This window comes from Thrips palmi, unplaced genomic scaffold (genome assembly GCF_012932325.1).
Source record: "Thrips palmi isolate BJ-2018 unplaced genomic scaffold, TpBJ-2018v1 HiC_scaffold_5, whole genome shotgun sequence".
In the NCBI taxonomy this organism is placed as follows: Eukaryota; Metazoa; Arthropoda; class Insecta; order Thysanoptera; family Thripidae; genus Thrips; species Thrips palmi.
The window spans coordinates 2,226,789-2,248,294 of NW_023144632.1; the positions used below are offsets into that span (position 1 = coordinate 2,226,789).

General features: G+C 41.1%; 3 protein-coding genes and 2 long non-coding RNA genes across 6 annotated transcripts; 4 read left to right on the forward strand and 1 right to left on the reverse strand.

Moving 5' to 3' along the window:
• The first annotated feature begins 2,863 nt into the window (after nucleotides 1-2,863).
• On the forward strand, nucleotides 2,864-3,919 carry LOC117650788. Its single transcript, XR_004588061.1, has 4 exons — nucleotides 2,864-2,958; nucleotides 3,364-3,479; nucleotides 3,608-3,708; nucleotides 3,780-3,919. It is a non-coding gene; the product is annotated as an uncharacterized LOC117650788 (long non-coding RNA).
• A 240-nt stretch (nucleotides 3,920-4,159) lies between these two features.
• On the reverse strand, nucleotides 4,160-5,129 carry LOC117650787. The gene is made up of 4 exons (XM_034394390.1): nucleotides 4,982-5,129; nucleotides 4,593-4,751; nucleotides 4,356-4,520; nucleotides 4,160-4,277 (listed from the first exon to the last, which is right to left on the reverse strand). Coding segments are annotated over exons 1-4 (411 nt in total). The 5' UTR covers nucleotides 4,983-5,129; the 3' UTR covers nucleotides 4,160-4,191.
• A 1,594-nt stretch (nucleotides 5,130-6,723) lies between these two features.
• Nucleotides 6,724-14,251, forward strand: LOC117650967. 2 transcript variants are annotated; one of them, XM_034394645.1, is made up of 13 exons: nucleotides 6,724-7,170; nucleotides 9,956-10,156; nucleotides 10,635-10,853; nucleotides 10,942-10,970; nucleotides 11,059-11,133; nucleotides 11,219-11,231; nucleotides 11,426-11,526; nucleotides 11,604-11,991; nucleotides 12,320-12,573; nucleotides 12,877-13,039; nucleotides 13,130-13,253; nucleotides 13,664-13,936; nucleotides 14,080-14,251. In XM_034394645.1, the coding sequence occupies exons 1-13, from the start codon at nucleotides 7,134-7,136 to the stop codon at nucleotides 14,234-14,236; spliced, it is 2,034 nt and encodes a 677-aa protein (XP_034250536.1). In that variant the 5' UTR covers nucleotides 6,724-7,133; the 3' UTR covers nucleotides 14,237-14,251. The 2 variants fall into 2 exon arrangements, with proteins under 2 accessions (XP_034250536.1, XP_034250535.1); XM_034394644.1 differs by lacking the exon at nucleotides 6,724-7,170 and adding an exon at nucleotides 9,685-9,875.
• A 239-nt stretch (nucleotides 14,252-14,490) lies between these two features.
• Nucleotides 14,491-16,185, forward strand: LOC117650968. The gene is made up of 2 exons (XR_004588074.1): nucleotides 14,491-14,561; nucleotides 14,865-16,185. It is a non-coding gene; the product is annotated as an uncharacterized LOC117650968 (long non-coding RNA).
• Nucleotides 16,186-18,368: 2,183 nt separating this feature from the next.
• LOC117650747 lies at nucleotides 18,369-19,307 on the forward strand. Its single transcript, XM_034394345.1, has one exon. The coding sequence runs from the start codon at nucleotides 18,384-18,386 to the stop codon at nucleotides 19,305-19,307; it is 924 nt and encodes a 307-aa protein (XP_034250236.1). The 5' UTR covers nucleotides 18,369-18,383.
• Nucleotides 19,308-21,506: the final 2,199 nt, after the last annotated feature.

Consider the following 21,506-nt stretch of genomic DNA (forward strand, 5'->3'; position numbering starts at 1 on the left):
AAATTCAAGCATCCCGCGAGATTGAACCACAGTGAACAGTCCAGTTTGCTATACAACAGCAAAGAAAAGTACCAGTTGGCAGCTGCTGCTAAAGCAGCCACCAGTTCCTTGGGATACTCCTAGTTTCTCAGGAAACTGCACAACGCTCCCCTCCGCGCGAACGCGTTCTGCCGACGCACTTTTCAAATACGTTGATTCCCCCCAAGAGAGACGTAGAGGGACCCTCATACCATCTTCCTCGGCCATAAACGCTGCAACTTTATTAAGATTGTCTTAGATCCACTTTTCGAAACACCATAGAATTTTTTCAACATGAATACGGTGCGACGTCGCAGTAATAATAACAGCACTGTTAAATTAATCCGGAAACATCCTTAATAAATTAAAAAAACGCTTAAAAATTGTCACTGATTTAGCAACTTGTAGGAAAACTTGAAATTTTTGTTTTATAAAAATGTGAACGTAGGAGCCTTTTGGCTCAGCCTGAAGCGGTAGCTTTTCCTACTTAAAAGACAATTGGTTGATGTAGAGTCTTAAGGTCCCTTGGGGAGTCATCAGAGAAAGAAGTCGAGTTGTCTTCGTCGGATGTTAAATTTAGAGGTCGTCCTCACTACCCACACGGAAAATAGACGTCTATAGATAATTGTAGATGGTCTATTATAGCTCTAACATGGTCTCTAGATGTCTATAGACAAATTTAGACACCAATAGACCGTCTATTCGCCTTCTAAATAAATCTATAGACATATATATACTAGGGTGGATCTTAATTTCTGACCCCCCGTTTTTATTGGCGAAATGGGGTCCCTAGGATAGTAGAAGATCATTAACGAGTCGCATTTGATCCGGAAAAAATTGTATCAGCTTTAGGGGAGGGCTCAAAACTGGGTCAAAACGCCAAAATTGGTAGTTTTTGAAGTATTGCCGCCGAAACAGATGAGATATCAAAACGCCTGAGGTCTGAAAAGATGCGGAATTTAATTACCTTTCCAACGAGCTATAAATCATTGTTGCCACACAAATATTTCCACTTGAATCATTGCATTTTATGCAGAAAAGTGGGGTCAAAAATATCAAAATCAGTCCAATTTCGGTAGGGTGAAGTTCTAAAATTGGCCGAATCGACATCTCTTTATGGAAATGGATGGGTCTCAACAAGACAAACAAAAAATGTCAACACATGCCGTGGGCTAAGATGCGAAATGAAGCAGTAATTTAGCCTCAAAAGTGCCAAAAATCACACTTTTTCCATCAAAAGAGCCAGCTGGCTGGCCGGAACTTGACCAAACTCGGTTTCCAGGTGAGCCGGGACCACCTTATCTCAAATCTGAAAGGAGAAGTCCTGGACTCCCCGAAGGTTCGTGGCCAGAGCTCCTTTGACCTCGAAAAAATCACGCTAAATGTCCTTTTGGTTGAAAAACGAAGATTTTTGGCACTTTTGAGGCTAAATTACTGCTTCATTTCGCATCTTAGCCCATGGCATGTGTCGACATTTTTTGTTTGTCTTGTTGAGACCCATCCCCTTTTATAAAGAGATGTCGATTCGGCCAATTTTAGAACTTCACTCTACTGAAATTGGACTGATTTTGATATTTTTGACCCCACTTTTCTGCATAAAATGCAATGATTCAAGTGGAAATATTTGTGTGGCAACAATGATTTATAGCTCGTTGGAAAGGTAATTAAATTCCGCATCTTTTCAGACCCCAGGCGTTTTGATATCTCATCTGGTTCGGCGGCAATACTTAAAAAACTACCAATTTTGGCGTTTTGACCCAGTTTTGAGCCCTCCCCTAAAGCTGATACAATTTTTTCCGGATCAAATGCGACTCGTTAATGATCTTCTACTATCCTAGGGACCCCATTTCGCCAATAAAAACGGGGGGTCAGAAATTAAGATCCACCCTAATATATACATCATTAGACCATCTATAGCTTGTCTAACGATCGTCTACGAGATCTACGTCGATCCATAGCCCAGACATAGCCGTCTATAGCTTCTCTAACGATCGTCTACAAAATCTACGTCGATCCATAGTCCAGACATAGCCGTCTATAGCTTGTCTAATGATCGTCTACAAAATCTACGTCGATCCATACCGTAAGCCGGGGTAATATGAGACAATTTCGGGGTAATATGAGACGGAGTTTGGGTTGCGTAAGATTCAATCGGAGCTCGCTATTCGGCCGCAAAGAGAGCCAATGCTGTAAAAAAATAATTACTCTTTGTTGGTACCATTTTTCGCCGTGAAGTTTGACAGGGATGAGTCATCAAATGCCAAGAGCATTATAATTCTAACGATAAAAATCATGCGTCTCATGTTACCCCGAAATTGTCTCATATTACCCCGGCCTACGGTAGTCCAGACATAGCCGCGTATAGCTTGTCTAATGACCGTCTACGAAATCTACGTCGATCCATAGCCCAGACATAGCTGTCTATATAGCTTGTCTAATGATCGTCTACAAAATCTACGTCGATCAATAGTCCAGACATAGCTGTCTATAGCTTGTCTAACGACCGTCTACAAAATCTACGTCAATCCATAGCCCAGACATAGCCGTCTATAGCTTGTCTAGCGACTGTCTACAAAGTCTACGTCGATCCTCCATAGTCTACACATAGTTGTCTATATCTTGTCTAACAACCGTCTATAAGATCTACGTTGATCCATAGTCTACACAGAGCCGTCTGCAGCTTGTTAAGGATCGACCACAAGATCTACTTCTCTGGTCTCATGCCATAGTCCAGACCGAACGATTCAAACGTAAAGTAGGGCATCCAATAATTCAAACGAAGAGGCATTCCCGCCTCACCCCTCGCGATCCTCTCGACTCTCGACGGAGACGAGAATCGAGTTTAGTTTCGAGTGGAGGTTTCGGCAATTCGGATGTGGTCTGCTACTTTCATTTTCAATCGCAGATTTTGATCAAGCTTCTCCTTCGTTTTCATGCGCGGTGAGTTATCACTTTATCTGGTTTCTAGCCCTTTCATGTTAATATTAAAATATCGCTCCAAACATGTGAAAAATAGTTGGTGTAATAACATAACCTTGAATTTCGCAATTTAGCAGGAAATTGGAAGGCTCCTCTATTTATTGCTGCCGCCAAATAAAATATTTGACTTTTTATTTTTATTGTTCATGTAACCTTGTAAAAGTGCCCAGAAAATTACGATATCTGGTTGAGATTGACTTGGTTTGATAATTCATCTACGCTATTTTTTCCGTCTCTCTGAGCTTTATTTCTCAATTTTGTCTGCCATGACAAATTTGAGAAATTAGTGTTTGTGATACAGCCCAGTACACCTTTTCTAACATAAAGAACATAAAGCTGCCATCTGAATATTTTGTTCTTTCACAGGTGCACTATAAAAACACGACTGGCTGCGAAAGAAACGTTTTGCCAGTAGACCGCTCTCTTGGTCTTTCTCAGATCCAGACTGCTGCCCATAGCCATAGACTTGGCTTTCCTGTTTTGTGAGTTTTATTTATGAAATTCCTATACATGCTAAAATGTTATTATTTCAAATACAATTTCCCTGTGCCTGCTCAATTATTACTAAAACAAAGTGTGGGGCTCAATTGACAATATTCTCACTTTACAGGCCTTTCTTTTCGCTTCGTTGACACCAAATCTGAGAATGAAATGTTCAGCACTAAACAAAGTATTCCTTTGAAGTTTCTGAATATTCTACAAACTTAGTGAGTAAGTTCATTTCACTCAAAATCTTGATGCATTTTAAGATCTGACTGTAATTATTTTGTTCTTTGTTTCAGAGAACTGTCAGCACTTCTCAACAAATATGCTATGGCTGTGATTGTGCAAGAATATTTACAATAATATTTTTCTGGTTTTCAAAAATTGGCTGCCAATGTTTTGAGGATTGAGATTTTGTCTCGCTCTTTCGGAGTTGATAGAAATAGGCAGACAATAGAAGGTTTTGAGAAAGTTTACACACCTTGAAAAACTTATTGTTTACTTCTTTATCAGAAATTTGTCATTGAAATTAAGAAAGAATAAACTCAGGGACATTGTTTTTATCGATACTTTCCTAGCAACCAAATGATTAACCGTCTGAGTTACTACAATAAACAAAACTTACAAGTAAATGAACAAGTGGAAAATATTTAGTGTCCCAATGAAGTAAAATTTACAATCCACTTAAAGGCATGCTGTTAAATTGAAACACTAGTCTTGCTCTTGAGAGTCTTGTTCAGATGTGTCATTGTCAGAGCAAATTAAATCAAAACAATTGGAACTTAAAAGCAATGGTCCTGTAAAATAAATTACATTAAAATAGGATGTGGTGGAAACTCCTACAGCTATTTAACTCCATCAAGTAAGACACATACCGTCAACTCCCTGAGTATAAAACAGAGCGATCTGAGATACCTCTTCCTCTATCTTAATAAGATCGTGCCCAAAAATCTTCACAGCACTTCTATCAGTAACGCCATCCCATTTGCAAATGCGATTGAAATAGTCAGCAGCTGCTCTGGTTGATTGACGCATGTCCTCTGTAACAGTCAGACATGAATGAACTCAGAGCATCGACTCATTTTACCCAAAAGTGATAACAAAAATCCCACCATGAATTCCCAATATCACCACTGCGCAATCTGGTTTATCTCCTCGAGGGAGATCCACCAAGTCTCCACTTTCATAATGTTTTCCTTTTGCATCAAAATTGTAGTAGGTGCAAACTTGACCATTGTCCAGAAAAATACCAACAAGATGAAGAGATGACACTGAAACAAAACAATTATGATACTGTTAGATCAGATGTCAGGGACGATTGATGACAATCCAATATTAATAACTCAATTGTCTTCCATAAGATATGAAAAGTACGAGAGGTTCCATACAAATTATAAACGGCTTGTGTTTCTCTCAAATAAATGTGTAACATAACCTGTGGCATGGTGGTTAAGAGGCAGAGGTGCACTAGAACTGATGAAAGCATCATTTTCAAACTTACTTTTGAATTTTTCAATTCACGCAGTTTTCAATTTAAAAATTCGTGATGTTTTCCTTATTGTCCAAGATCTAGAAACCTGGACCACCAAACTCGTCACGACGTCGCTGGCCGATGCGACCAAAGCGGATCGGTGCGGAAGCATCACAACAGCCGGAAGTGGCAACGGGACGAAATTTAAACGAGCAAGAAAAAAAAAACGCAGCCGAGCCCCGGGGCCCCTCGGCAGCGGCGCTACCCACCCCACCCCCATTCCCCCTCCCCCTCCCCCCTTCCAACCCCGCGCGGCTGATCGCGACGATCGCGACCCCCGCAGCTCCGCGCCCTCGGTGAGATGGCAACAGCGTACGTGGAGATGAACATGCCGTTGCCGAAGGTGACCGTCACGACGGTGAGGTGAACGCCAACAGTCGCAAGCTCAGCCAACCCCCGCAGGGCCCCCGCGACCCTCGCTGTCCCCCCGCAGTTCCCCGCGGCCCCCCGCGGCCCCATGCGGCTCCACGCACCACCCCAGCTGTCCGCAGCCCCGCGCCCTCGACGAGAAGGCGACGGTGTAGCTGGCGATGAACTTGCCGGTGGCTAGGCCGCCGCCAGCGCAGCACCGCAGCCCCGCAGCCCCGCGCCCTCGACAAGAGGGCGACGGTGCAGGCGGTGGCGATGAACTTGCCGGTGCCTAGGCGCCACCGCCAGCGCGGTGAAGTGGCCGCGCCCACCGCGGCGACCCCCGCAGCGACCCCCGCAGCCCCACGCGGCCACTCGCGGCCACTCGCGGGCCCACGCGGCTCCGCGCACCCCCACAGGCACCGCAGCACCGCAGCACCGCGCCCTCGACGAAAGGGCGACGGTGTAGCTGGCGATGAACTTGCCGGTGGCTAGGCCGCCGCCAGCGCAGCACCGCAGCCCCGCAGCCCGCGCCCTCGACAAGAGGGCGACGGTGCAGGCGGTGGCGATGAACTTGCCGGTGCCTAGGCAGGCCACCGCCAGCGCGGTGAAGTGGCCGCACCCACCGCGGCGACCCCCGCAGCCCCACGCGGCCCCTCGCGGCCACTCGCGGGCCCACGCGGCTCCGCGCACCCCCACAGGCACCGCAGGACCGCAGCACCGCGCCCTCGACGAAAGGGCGACGGTGTAGCTGGCGATGAACTTGCCGGTGGCTAGGCCGCCGCCAGCGCAGCACCGCAGCCCCGCAGCCCCGCGCCCTCGACAAGAGGGCGACGGTGCAGGCGGTGGCGATGAACTTGCCGGTGCCTAGGCAGGCCACCGCCAGCGCGGTGAAGTGGCCGCACCCACCGCGGCGACCCCCGCAGCCCCACGCGGCCCCTCGCGGCCACTCGCGGGCCCACGCGGCTCCGCGCACCCCCACAGGCACCGCAGGACCGCAGCACCGCGCCCTCGACGAAAGGGCGACGGTGTAGCTGGCGATGAACTTGCCGGTGGCTAGGCCGCCGCCAGCGCAGCACCGCAGCCCCGCAGCCCCGCGCCCTCGACAAGAGGGCGACGGTGCAGGCGGTGGCGATGAACTTGCCGGTGCCTAGGCAGGCCACCGCCAGCGCGGTGAAGTGGCCGCACCCACCGCGGCGACCCCCGCAGCCCCCCGCAGCCCCACGCGGCCCCACGCGGCCCCTAGCGGCCCCTTGCGGTCCCCCCACAGTGGGCCAGAAGACCGGAGGAGGCGGCCGAAACTCTAGACGCGTTTTGAGCTCTTCGAGTCGCTAAACAGGACTCGAACCGAACGTGTGACCCCATCAATGGATTTGCTCTCCGTAAAAATTCTCTCCTATGAGTTGCTCGACTGAAGGGCATCATGGTCACTTGATTTCGCACAGCGTCTTATCGTCTTATCGGTCCGTCTCTCTTGCACCTATGTTGGTGTTTATGATCAATGTTGTAAACGTGGCAGCGAATGGCATTCCCTCTGCACTGCTCTGGACTGGACCGTCAGCCCGGCCGGTGCGCATGCGCGGACGCGGATAGACAGACAGACGTAGAGCCTTGTTGCGCGGCTGCGGCTTGCGTGCGGCGTGCTTGGCTGGGCTGGGACTCGACGCAACGCCAGAAGACCGTTGGAAGACCTGGATTGGAGAGAACTCCGATTGTTTGGCCCTTGCTCCCATATATTTTGAATTCTAATACATGCACGAATGGTTGATTCATCATGGAAGATGCCGTCGTACGGAAACGCGTCCGTGATTGTAAGTAATTGTTGGGCAGCCGGCGGCCTTGTCCTGACGGACAAGCAAAAACTCGTCATTACTTTGGTACCTCTCTTCTTTGTGAGTGTTAGTTACTGGATTGCTTTCTTATTTCTTGCATTTTAATTTCGTTTTTATTGTTTCTCGTGCCATTTTTATTTCTCCTCGAATGCTTGTGTGTGTTTGGTATAGGTTAGGTGCTTGTCGTGAGTTCAAAGTAGACGGTATGAAATGGCTGATCGTGGCTTCAAAAGGAAGAGTGACCTGTACAATTCCGTCCACAATGTTGCCCGTAAAGTGAAACGTAGTGTTTCAAAGAGTTTAGCTGAGGAGTTGGCTCTCTGGGGTGAGGCTGGATCTTCTCAAGAAGGCAATGATGTCCAGGGAGGAAGCTTTGTTTCGGAAACCCCAGACCAACAAATTCATTGTGAATTTGAAAATTTGGAAGATGCTGCTCATCTTGATCCTGCAGTTGAGAATAGAGATGCTATTGAGACTCCCTGTGTGGAGAATGACTCGTTCAATGATTGCCAGAGCAACTCTTCCTGTTTCAAGAATGTAGATGTAGATGTTAGAAGTTCCTGTTTAGTGGATGAGAAAATTACAGATGAGAATGAAAGCAATAGTTCCTGTTTATGGGATATGAGTTTCATTTGTCAGGGTGATAAGCTGGAGTTTGGTGTCGATGATGCACATTTAGATGAAACGTCAACCGGTGCAAGTGATGGTCAATGCACTGCTCTTCAATATGACTGCGATATTTGCATTAATTGTCGCTGCAATGTATGTGATACTTGTCTGCATACAGATGGAGTGTCATGTAGTCATTGTGAATACTGTGTACTGTGTGTAGAATCAGATGCTGAATCTGTCCATGATTGTTCTGATAGCGATGGTTCTGAGTCAGATTTGTTTGATGTCGATCCCTCTGAACTTAGGTCAGAGGAGGAAAATAGAAATGAAGAGATTAAAAGTCAATTTATTGACATTGTGCTTGAACAAAATGCTTCCCATGTTTTGGTTGGGAAGTTGTTAGAATTCTTTAGGGCTAATAACTTTGGCAACTTTCCAAAAACTCCCAAAACCCTGCTTAAGACTCCAACGGTAACTAAAGTAAGGTCTGTCCCGCCTGGAGAATATTGGCACCGTGGGCTTTCCAAAGATCTCATGGATTATATTGCAGAGTCTGGCTGCTCCCACATAAAATTATCATTTAGTGTGGATGGGGTGCCGTTAGCTAAATCTGCTGGAACTGAGTTCTATCCTATCTGTTGCTCTTTCAATGACTCTGAAGAAGTTGCCCTGGCCGGTGTTTATTTTGGCAAAGGTAAACCTCAGAGCAGTGATGATTTCTTAAAAGATTTCGTTGAAGAAGTTAATGAGTTGGTGGAGAAGGGACTTGATTATAAAGGAAACCATGTAACTGTGCAGGTTCATGTATGCATTTGTGATGCAGTTGCTAAAGCTTGGCTTCTTAATATTAAAGGACATGCTGGATATTTCAGTTGCAACAAGTGCACAGTTGAAGGTGAATTGATTTCCAGAAGAGTGGTATTTCTTGACCAGAAATGTGCCAAGAGAACGGATGAATCGTTCAATTCAATGCAGCAAAAGGGACATCACAATGCACCCACCATACTTTCATCTTTAAAGTCATTTCTCCCTGTGACCAATGTAGTGCTTGATTACATGCATTTGGTCCTTCTTGGAGTATTTCGTAAGATGATTTACATGTTGATTGCTGGCCCTAAGAAAGTGCGTCAGTCAGCAACAGTTATTTGTGTTATTTCCAATCAACTGACTGCTACTGCTCAGTGGGTTCCAAGTGACTTTGCCAGAAAGACAAGATCGCTTCAATATGTCAAGCGCTTTAAGGCAACTGAGTGGCGCTTGCTACTTTTGTATCTTGTTCCTATGTTTGAATCGTATTTGCCAAAGGCTCTATTTGAACACTTGCTAGTGCTACATGTCGCGATTCTCATTGTCAGCAGCAAAGAGCACATTCAGACCCACATTGATTATTCACAGGAGTTGATGCAATACTTTGTTAAAACTTTTGCTATACTTTATGGAAAGATGTTTGTTAGCCATAATTTTCATAGTTTGCCTCACTTAATCGAAGATTGCCGAGAACATGGAGTTGTTGACAATTTCAGTGCATTTAAGTATGAAAACTTTTATCAAGAATTAAAGAACAAGGTGAGGAAAGGAGAGAAACCATTGCAACAACTGGCTCGCAGGTACGAAGAGAAAACCTCAAGAAAGCCTAAGCCTTCTCAAGCCGCTCCGGATGGTTTTAGTGATGTGCACACTAATGGCCCACTTCCACCTTGGTGTCTAAATCCGCAATACTATCGCTACAAAGTAGGAAGTATTAAATTGAATTTATCAAAAGCCAATAACTGTTGTGCTCTCAGTGATGGGTCCATAGTTGTGATTGAAAATTTTGCTCGCTTGAAGAAGGATAAGGCAGGATTGTTAATTGGAAGAAAATACCTTTCTCTGTCAGACCTTTACACATTTCCATGCAAATCATCACTCTTTGGTATTTATTTTGCAAAACAGTTGTCTAGTTTGACTTCATGGCCTGTTGAAATGATAACCAAAAAATGTTTTCGGGTTCCTCTTAAAAATGGATTTGGAATTTTCCCCTTGCTTCATTAAATTATTTGGGTGCATTATATTTGAGATAAGGGGACGGCAAGGTATCTAGCAGCATTATGTTCAAATTTGTGTCCAAATCTTGAATAATTTTACTGATATGTTTTATTTTTGTTTGTTGCAGATAACTTTGTGCTTGCTAACTTTCCTGATGGCCCTGTAACAATACAGGGCCACTGGCTTACTGAAGATGAGACTCATGCAGCCTGGCCCCCTCTTGACAAGAGAGTTACTCCAATGGCCTATGATAAGTGGATTCAAGGTGGAAGACGAGAGCCTGAAGGTCATTGGCGTGTTTTTCCAGTCAAGATTAGATATTTCAATGGTATGTCAAATTTTTTTTCAAATATCCATTTATTTAAGGTGCTGCATGAAAGGGCTCATTCGACAATGATTCTGAACGCTTTCCTGTTTAGTAGCTGCATTGAAACATTTTTACAAAGAAAGACTCGGACTCCTAGTGGACTTATGCCACTTAGTCAAATGACCAGTGAAGGTAGTCACTGCTGTTACAATTATACTTGACTCTGTTGAACCTGAATACTTTCACCTCTTTGATTCTTTGCTTCTCTATCTGTTGATCTATCAATAGGGTTAAAAAAAAAAAAACTCCTTTCATTCCTCAGCACATCATGTGCAAATTCCTACTCATAGACTTATATCCTATTTTAACTTTTCACTTACTTAGAGCCGTCACATAAATTAACTGTCTTGATCATTTGAGCAAGATTATCATTGATGCAATGAGCTCATTGCAGTAGCACCTATTAATATAATGACTAATGCAATGTTTTCTTTTTCAGATATTTTTTCCAAAGTCCGTCTTAAGTTAAAGCAGGCGGAAGAAGTGACTGACACTGACCTGAATTCAGACAATGATAAAAATCCTACACGCAACCGCAAAGTCACAACGCACTATGGTCTAAACTCATCTGAGGACGAAAGTGAAGGCTTGGATGCAGTTTCCGTTAAGGTCCCTAAGGCACCCTCTCCACAGTTGACACTGGGTCAATTCTGCAAAGGTAAAAGTTAATTTTTTGTTTTGTAAAACACTTCAATTAAATTTTATTATGCGCATAACTCTTTTAGCTTTGCCATTTTTGTGCACAGGTCAAAGAATGAAAGAAGGATTGAGAAGTGTAAGTCTCATAACTAACATTAGTGAACTTTGTTTAAGTGTGTTACTCCAGTTTCTTTGTTAATGTAAAGCCGTACTCTTTTTTCCAGATGTCAAATGAGCGAGTCAAGAGGAATTTAGTTGGTGAGAATTTTGGCACAAGCAGTCACCCACATGAGAGATTGGTAAGGATTTAACTTTATTTCAGTCCCTCCGTCTTGAAAACAAATTACAATTTTAAGTATTTATTTTAAACATTTGCTTTAACAGAGGTCTAAGTCTGGAGAGGACAAACTCGAGAGAGAAAAGGGGACCTCAGGAAAAAACAATAATTCCGGGACAAGCAAGCTAGTGAGTTTTAATTTCTTTTCTTTGGTCTTGTTGTTTCGTAAACTATCTTCTTAATTTTTCTTCTTCCTGTGTTACAGGATATAGGTTTGTTTCGAGGCCAGACCAAGCTGCAAACGCAAGGTTCACTGAATCTCAGAACAGATATGCAGACAAATAATGGAGAGGACAAACTCGAGAGAGAAAAGGGGACCTCAGGAAAAAACAATAATTCCGGGACAAGCAAGCTAGTGAGTTTTAATATCTTTTCTTTGGTCTTGTTGTTTCGTAAACTATCTTCTTAATTTTTCTTCTTCCTGTGTTACAGGATATAGGTTTGTTTCGAGGCCAGACCAAGCTGCAAACGCAAGGTTCACTGAAGGATACTGGCTCACCTCACAGCCAGACTGACACCAAGACTGCTAAATCTCAAGGTGCAACAAATGCTTCTGATTCACCTTCTAGCCTAGTTGGCTTGACAGCTAAGGCCCGAGGTACACCAGTGGCTACTGATTCTCCTCAAAGCAAAGTTGACCTGCAGATAGCTAAGGCCCAAGGTACACCATTGGGTACTAATTCGCCTCAAAGCCAAGGTGACCTGAAGGCAGCTAAGGCCCAAGGTACACCAGTGGGTACTAATTCGCCTCAAAGCCAAGGTGACATGAAGAATGCCAAAGCCCAGGCCATAGCTTTAGCTGCAAAGATGTCAGATAACGGTGAGTGCCTGTCCTCTTTTCTGTTTGGAGATGGTATTTCAACTTTCATCTGTGCCTTTTTCTCCTTGCTTTTTTTCTAATAATTTTCAGTTTATTGGCCTTATTTAATTAGTAGTATAATAAATTTGTCTCTATCTTTAATAGATTTTATTTAATTTAATCTTAATATTTTGGAGTTCTTCTTTACATCTTACTTCATCACTTACTTATACACGCACAAGCAGTTCACTTGGAGAACAATCCACTCAAATTTTGAATGTCTGTTAATGTTCAATTGGTTTGAAAGATAATCACTCCTAACCCTCTTCACTGGCTTGTCTGTGTTCAGAATTCAAGGGATATGTTATCCTTGGTTTCACTGAGCTCCGGTCTCAAATGAAGGAGTTAACATCTGTTGTATCGAAAGCTAAAATGCATGATCGTAGACAGGAGGCTGTGCCTCCCTCATCATCAGGAAATGACACTTGCTCCATAGATGATGATTCCACTGACCCTCTAAGTGGTCTACCTGCAATGGATCATGAAACATGGAATGATTTCTGTGAGAAGCTCAATCGTGATAAGATGTTTGCTCGACAAGTGGTAATGGAATCAATACCTTAACTTACTTTCACCCCTTCTCACTCTCTTGTTAGTTTTGACAAAGCTTAGGTGATGGTAGTATCTTTTCTTTTTGCCTATCATATTTTCTAACTTGCCTTCATGTTAAATCTTTAACTGTACATTTTATGGTGAGCTGCTGGTAATAGACACAAATTGACTGCATGTTCTTGCTCTTTCTCTCCCACCCCCTTCCTTAATGTTAGCGCCCTTCCTTCCATCTTTTCAATTCTCTTTCCAGGGTGCTCCATTTCTTGCAGATCTTAATTTTTTTTTGTCTTACAGGTTATTAAACTGAAAGACTGCTGTGCGCATACAACAGCCATTGATGAATATGTACGCTATGCCTTGTCCTTAGTAATGACAAACTCCCTTGCCACGGAGTTTAACTGGGGAGGCCGCAAAAAAAAACAGTTCAGTAACCAATTTTTTGTTAAGGTTCTGCATTGTAAGTTTTTTTTTTTTTTCATATTTTGAGGTCAGTTTACCTTAAGAAAGTTTTGACAGTGTAGTTAATCTTTCATTCTTTTGTTTGCAGTCTTGCTTAAAAAACACACCAAGTTTCCTCGAAAAGAGGGAGACTTAAAAGAGATCGTGTCAAATTGGCTCAGGTTGGCTCCTCAACGCTCTGGGGGCATGAAATTTAGGAAATACATACCTCAGTAAGTATTTCTCAGAGTGCCACTTGTGTTGCAATATTGGTCTGTTTGTCTTCCTAAGATGGAAACTCATGTTGCTGTGAATGGCATGTGCAACTGTGGACCTCACCCACATAAATTTTCTGTTGTGTGCTAAATCCTAGCTGCAAATCTCTAGTATCTCCTCCTTATTTTATAGAATGCAAAGTGTAGTAAACAATATTCAGTGAAGAAGGTTTTCTTTATTTTTAATGGTATATATTTTACTTCATGCTAAATGTCAATGAAAAAATATTTCACAAGAAGTCAATCTCATTAAAGATTTGCAGCTAGTTAAAACAAACTCCAAGATGAGCCTTTTCACAACACATTGAAGAAGCTGCATTCAAAAAGTTCTTCTGCCTTTTTAATTACACTGTATTAATAATTTGTAGGTTGAATAGTTCTAAGGAGGCCAGAGCCAACGGTACAACTGAGAATGACAATGAAACTGTGAATGGTGATGAAACCCCAACTAAAAGGACGAGGCGCTCCCCGAAGAAGAAAACCTCACCACGAAAAGAGAGCTCTCCAAAGAAGGATAGGAAGGGTGCAGTGACCAAGTCAAAACTCCTTACTCCCAACAAAGTGGAAGAACTGAAAAAGAAGCTAGCTAAACCTAAGAAGACTGATGCTTCCTTTAGTGATATTGACAACCACTTTGATAGGTAGGTAATTTATATTGCTTTCTACCTCAACTAGAAATTAAGGATTGAATCATTGTTACACTGTGTCACTCATCTCTTGTTAGTTTCTTATAATTCAGTTACTGTTGTATTTATTGGTGTGTTCGCCTTTCTTTTCTTTGCAGTGATCATGATCAATCTTTTGGTTTAAATAATAGTGGTGAATCTGAAAAAGCCTTGAATCCAAAGAAGGATAGGAAGGGTGCAGTGACCAAGTCTGGCAAAGAGAAACGAATGAAAAGGATGCCTCATAACAGCTTGGACAATTATAATAATAGGTGAATATTTTTTTGACCATGCCAGTTACTTTTATTGCAATGAAATCTGTTCTGTAACATGGTTCTATTTGTTGCAGCTCTGATGAAGATAATGAAACAACTGACATGGGGAGAAAGAAGAGATAACTTTCCCTGCATGGCTCTCTACTGAACAAGGACCTTAAGTTTGAAGACTTTCTGAGGATGGTGAATAATTTGGTCAACTATTCACCTTTATTTACTAGTGGCCAAGTCTGTAACGACTTCTTTTCTCATTACAGTAAATCTGCTGATGCCACCAGCACACCGTTGAAACATGACAATACCATGAAAATTATGGAGGATGCAAAGTAAGTCCGCCTTATTTATGATCAGATAAAGCGCTCAATAACTTTTATGTGCCTCAAGTAGGAGGGTGTAACAGTCAAGGCATCTTTTTGAGATGGGTGATGTAGTGAAAGTGATATCACTTGTCATGTCACTCATTAAACCCAAATTAAATAAAAAATGTGACAAGTCTGCTAATAGCTTGGGAACTTCATAATTTTATGAGTGTATTGTTTATATTTTAAACTATTTGTCCTTGTGTCAGGACAAGTTGAAATTAACTCTTGACCCTTTTATAAAACAGTACTTGTGTTTTTTTTTTCTAGCACATCTGATGTGGTGTGGCAGGGAACAGAAAGTCTTAACTATACTAAAGATGAGGCTGATGGCGAAGATGAAGAGTTTTTGAACCCGAATAACCATGCTGACTAGTTGATTTATAATTGTGTTTCCTGTGAAGTATGTTATTGTGTTATAGTTAACTGTGTTTCCACTTTGATACTCATTTGCATTTCCAGTTTGATTGGTGTTTCATATGTAATTGTGTTTCTTGTTCAATACTTGACAAAATTCAGTGAACTATTGTGGCATTGATCAATAGTTTGATATGTAATTGTGTTTCTTATCTGATACTTGTATTCGTATTTCCAGTTTGAATCATAATGGCGTTTCATGTGTTTCTTGTTCGATGACTGTGAACTATTGTCATTGATCAATAGTTTGATATGTAATTGTGTTTATCTGATACTTGTATTCGTATTTCCTGTTAAATTCATAATGGTGTTTCTTGTGTTTCTTGTTCAATACTTCAGTGAACTATTGTGTATCAATAGTTTGATATGTAATTGTGTTTCTTATCTGATACTTGTATTCGTATTTCCAGTTTGAATCATAATGGTGTTTCATGCGTTTCTTGTTCGATATTTGTCAGGACTCTGTGAACTATTCTGTCATTGATCAATAGTTTGATATGTAATTGTGTTTATCTGATACTTGTATTCGTATTTCCTGTTAAATTCATAATGGTGATTCATGTGTTTCTTGTTCAATACTTCAGTGAACTATTGTGTATCAATAGTTTGATATGTAATTGTGTTTCTTATCTGATACTTGTGTTCGTATTTCCAGTTTGAATCATAATGGTGTTTCATGTGTTTCTTGTTCGATATTTGTCAGGACTCTGTGAACTATTCTGTCATTGATCAATAGTTTGATATGTAATTGTGTTTATCTGATACTTGTATTTGTATTTCCTGTTAAATTCATAATGGTGTTTCATGTGTTTCTTGTTCAATACTTCAGTGAACTATTGTGTATCAAAAGTTTGATGTGTAATTGTGTTTCTTGTTTGATACTATAGTATTTGTATTTCCAGTTTGAATCATAATGGTGTTTCATGCGTTTCTTGTTCGATACTTGTCAGGACTCAGTGAACTATTCTGTCATTGATCAGTAGTTTGATAGGTATGTGTTTCTTATCTGATACTTGTATTCGTATTTCCAGTTAGATTCATTAAGGTGTTTCATGTGTTTCTTGTTCGATATTTGTCAGGGCTCAGTGAACTATTCTGTCATTGATAATAGTTTGACATGTAATTGTGATTGTAGATTACTTGAGACGGCTCATACATGTTACAAGTTCTTTCTAAAAAAAAATTGTGTGAAAGGATTATGCTAACAATATTTCTGTGTTATTTTAGATGATTGAGTAGGCTTTATTTTCAGAAAGAACTAATAACATGTATGACCCCCTGGTCAAAGGATTACATGCATGAAGAGTCCAGTACGTTATTCTGTCATACTGAGAAGTACTGTCAATTAATATTTCATGTAATTAAATTATACTTTTTCTTGAAAATGTTTTAAAATGAGCTTGCCCTCCTCTCAGGTTATATTGTGGAAGTCTATCAAGCGGCTAGTGCATCTACATCCATACATATCTTAGACCGTCTATCTATAGACTCATCTAATTTGGTCTAGCGTTACCACAAAAGCTTACACCCTCCTCTCAGATTACATGTGTGGTGGGAGTCTATCAAGCTGGTGGTGCACCTACATCGATTTAGATCTTGACCGTCTATCTATAGACTCATCTACATTGGTCTAGCTCCTAGGCCTTTTAGATATTATTGGCACATTTTATTAGAAGTCTATAGATCTCAGGTAGAGAACCACTAGATGGCTTATGGACGTCTTTTATGCGTCTAAAGACAGACGTCTAGTAGCCGTCTTAAAATAGACGTCTAATAGACGTCACAAATTCGACCACTAGATGATGCATAGATAATCTACATATAGATTACAAAAGACCTCTATTAGACTCGTTTCCGTCTACAAATAGACGTCTAATATACGTCTTTTAGAGGTCTATTTTCCGTGTGGGATTGTCGGCCCTGACCGCAAGTTGTTGAAAGATCCAGTCGTGTTTCATGGTGAAAATGATATTATTGAATCATTGCTTTTGCAACTTCAAATAGAGGCTGGGGAAATTGTGGATCGTAGGGGTGAAGGGTTTAAACTAAATATGACAGAAAAAAGTGAGAAATTTTTTTCTGAGGCCACACACTGTTATGTATGTAAAGTATCTTTCTCAAAAAAAGGCGTGGTGAAATGCCGGGATCATAATTATTCCCAAAAATTAGATAATTATAATGGGGCAGCGTGCCAAATTTGTAATTTAAATATGAAAAGACGGGATTTTATTCCGGTTTTTTTCCATAATTTATCAGGTTATGATGGTCACCTGATTTTATCTGAAATAGGCCGTTTGTCTGATGGTTCAGACATGAAGGCTATAGCAAAAAACAAGCTTAAGTACATATCATTCAGTTGGGGTCATTTACGCTTTTTGGATTCATTTAATTTCTTAAGCAGTTCACTTGATAAGTTTGTCCGTGATTTAAGACAAGAGGTTTTAAAAAATGTTAAATCTTATTTTTCCTGATGCTAATGATAGGGAGTTGGTTTCTAAAAAAGGTGTCTATTGTTATAATTATTTTGACAGTGTTGAGAAATTTGAGGAAACTCAACTGCCTCCAAAAGAAGCTTTCAAAAATGATTTAAGTGGGGAAGATGTATCCGATATGGACTATCAGCATGCTCAGAAAGTTTTTTCTCACTTTAAACTTAAAAATTTATGGGAGTATCATGATTTGTATTTGCTTACTGATGTAATTTTGCTCTGTGATGTAATGGAAAATTTTAGAAGTGTTGAACTGGAAAATATGGGTTTAGATATTTGTCATTACTATACAACACCTGGTTACAGCTGGTCAGCTGCGCTTATGTATACAGGTCAGAAATTAGAGTTACTGGAAGATTATTGTTCACATATGTGTTTTGAAAATTGTTTGAAAGGCGGTGTGGCTACCATAAACACTAGGATGGTGGAGGCTAATAACCCCTTTGTTCCAAATTATGATCCAACTAAACCGAATAGCTGGTTATTATATTTGGATGCAAACAATCTCTATGGTGCGGCCATGTCTGGTCCACTTCCATATGCAGACTTTAGATTTTTATCAAAAGAAGAAATTGACAAAATTGATGTGAGTAAAATTTCTGATTCTGATGAAATAGGCTATGTATTTGAAATTGATATGTCCTACCCAGAATCGTTGCATAATGCACACAATGATTTTTGTTTGGCTCCAGAGCACTTAATCCCAAAATATGAAAACCTGTCACCCTTACAAAAATCTTGGATTGAAAAATGGAATTTACCAAAAAAAAGTACTAGGAAATTAATTCCGAATTTATATGATAAGAAAAATTATACTGTGTATGGAAGCACATTGAAACTTTATGTAGAATTGGGTTTAGTTATTGAAAAAATTCATAGAGTAATGGCTTTCTCACAGGCGCCCTGGTTGGCTCCTTATATTAATTTTAATACAAAAATGAGGCAGCAGGCCACTTCAGAGTTTCAAAAAAACCTCTGGAAGTTGAAAAATAATTCCGTCTTCGGAAAAACCTGTGAAAATGTAAAGAAAAGACGATCTGTGTCTTTTACTAGAGAAAAATCAAAATTTTTAAAATTGGTTCGATCACCTTTATTTCATAGTTTTGAGATTTTAGAACATGATATGATTATTGTTGAACGTCATAAGCCAAATGTTGTGCTCAATCGTCCACTGTATGTCGGTGCAGTCGTATTGGATGTATCTAAACAAATTATGTTCAACTTTCACTATAATGCAATTAAAAAAATGTATAAGGACAAAGTTACCATGTGCGCGAGTGATACAGACAGCCTTTTTTATCATATTGAAACTGATGATGTTTATAAAGATATGCAGGGTATGTCAAAGTGGTTGGATACTTCAGATTATCCTCTAGACCACCCTCTATATAGTTTAAAAAATAAGAAAGTGATGGGGTTGTTTAAAGATGAGAATAACGGTAAGATAATGACGAGTTTTATCGGTTTGCGTGCAAAAATGTATACATTTTCAACTGTAGATGGGAAAACCAAATGTGTTGGAAAAGGTGTCCCACGTCAAGCCTTAAAACAACAACTTAGTTTCAAGGATTATTATAAGTGCATTGTTGAAAAAAAGAACAAAAATGTTAGTTTTAAAAAAATAAGTTCTGATCGTAAGCACAACTTGTTTACAACTTTTTCAACAAAAAAAGGGCTTAGTTGTTTTGATGACAAAAGATATATTGAATCATGTAATGTGAAAACTAAAGCATATGGTCATTTTTCAATAAGGGATGATGGAGAGAGGAATATATCAGAACTAGTAGAGTTATTAGATGAGCTGTGATTAAGTTCAAAATATTGTATTTTTGTAATGAAATAAACTTATATGTGAAATAATAGTGTCTTTTTTTAACACCACACACACACACACACACACATACACACACACACACACACACACACCTACCATGCGTCACCCCGCCTATGGTAAATAGGGCATTGTGTCAGTCGATGCAAAAAAAGCCGCTGTTTCGTTTTTCTGACTCGTGTCAATGCGGTGAGGGGCTGTCATCGGCAATGTTCAAATATGGTCAGTGTGTGAGGGGGGGGAATCAAGAGACACTGCTGCTATAAGAACATGTCTCCATGAGCTGAGCGCCACTTTTCCATCAGAGCTGTTTTTAGTGCGAGTGAGTGTGTGTTCTCCCTTCTAACTGTGAAAGTGTTGTGTGAAGAAGAAAACGAAAAATGCAGCAAGCTCAGTGCGATGAAGCGGCAGGAAGCACTTCAGCTGGTAAGTAAGATCAATGATAGGATAGGGTTATTTTATTTAATAATCGTGTTTATTGTAAAAATGAGAAATTTTCTTTTGGTTGGGTAATTGATGTAGATACAAAAAGGCCCCATCCTGTACTGGAGCTGCTTGTCTCAGTGCTAAAGAAAATTGAGGCCTGCAAAACGTTTAAGAAGGCGCTGAGGGTAGAGGCCGGCGCAATCGCCAACAACTTGTGGGTCTGTGCACGCTATCACATCTTGGATGAAGAGACGATCGTTTTAATCGAGCTGGCGCGAGAAGTGACCGACAGCGTTATCGAAAAGGCGCCGGCGGCGCTCTGTCATGAAAATTTAAAAAGGGGCCCCTGGGCTTATGAAACATTTAAATGATGTATCAGAACAACTGGCTTCCGCCTGTGAATGAAAAATGTGGAATAAATTAGTGTCAATTTTTAAGAACGCGAGTGCATTTAATTTCCCACTGTCTGTCTCTTTTTTAAAAAAAATAACCAGGGAAGCTGCGTTTTGCCTTTCAGCCTGTTGGGTAGGCAACCCAATTGACGCTCACGCAGTGCGTGAGCTGCAAAAGTGTAGTTTGCAGTTTGCCAGTTGGTCGCTAGATGGCGTCAAGGGCTCGAAAAGAATTGGGGCTGTCATCGGGCTGGCGGCGGACGGCTTAGCTGGAGTCAGCATTTCAACAGGGCCTCGGGTGAGTAGAGGGGGAACGGGGTGGTGTTTCAAATGCGGAGCAAGCGGTGTCGGACTGTCAGTTCGCTACTGAAGTGCAGTGTAGGAGCGTGCAGTGTGTCGCCAGTGTTGTGTTAGTGCATATCAAAAGAAAAATGAACTCAAGCCAGGGACGTGAGGAAGGCGAGGTCGCCGCGAAAAGACCTCGAGTGATTGAATTAGTAGATTTGTGCAGTACGTATAAAACACATGTGTGGAAAAAAATTAGTGCATGAGTGAAAAAAGTATTATTCGGTTGTCTTAAATTCTTGATGTGTATTTTAAAGGTTCTCCCGAAGACACCTCGAAGAACGTACACCTAGAGTGTACACCTAGAGTGTACAAAATTCCACGCCGCACAGTGGTTCAGAAACAGAAAAAGCTGTGCAAAAGAGATTGGTTGCAGGCCGTATAAGATATTGGTGTGAAACCTTCATCCTGGGGGTTTTTGGGGTCGCCGAATTCATTCCTGAAGTTTTTGAACCATTGACGTAACGCTTAGTCACTAGCGTTACTTTTTTTTTTGGGGGGGGGGGACTGTATGTGTACTGTACTTGTACATTTTCGGGGTCGCTGAATCTATCCTGATGTTACTTTGGACCATAGCCTAACGTTTAATTACTAGCGTTACTTAGTTTTAATTTCAGTTTTGAACGCTTTTTTATTCTTTGCTCCTACGTTTTGGGGTCGCTGAATTTATTTTTGATTTTATTTCAAATCGTGGACGTGCCCCTTTCATACAGGTAAAAGTGTATTGTGCATCACCTTGTCTTTCATTATTTGGAAAAGATTTAAGATATTATTTAAAGAGACATCAGTTACTATTATCCATTTAATGTCGGCTATCGGCGCGTTTTGAGGCGGATATGCAGGTATGCAAAAACGGTGAAGTGCGCTCGAAAGCTGACATGTAGTTTAAATGGAAAATCTCCTTAAAAAGGGTTTCCCCAAAATTTCAGGCCTTTTTAAAAAGTTGTCGAAAAAAAAGTGTTTGCATTGCCGAAGGGGTTTTACACGCGGAAAGAGTGAGGCAACTGAAACC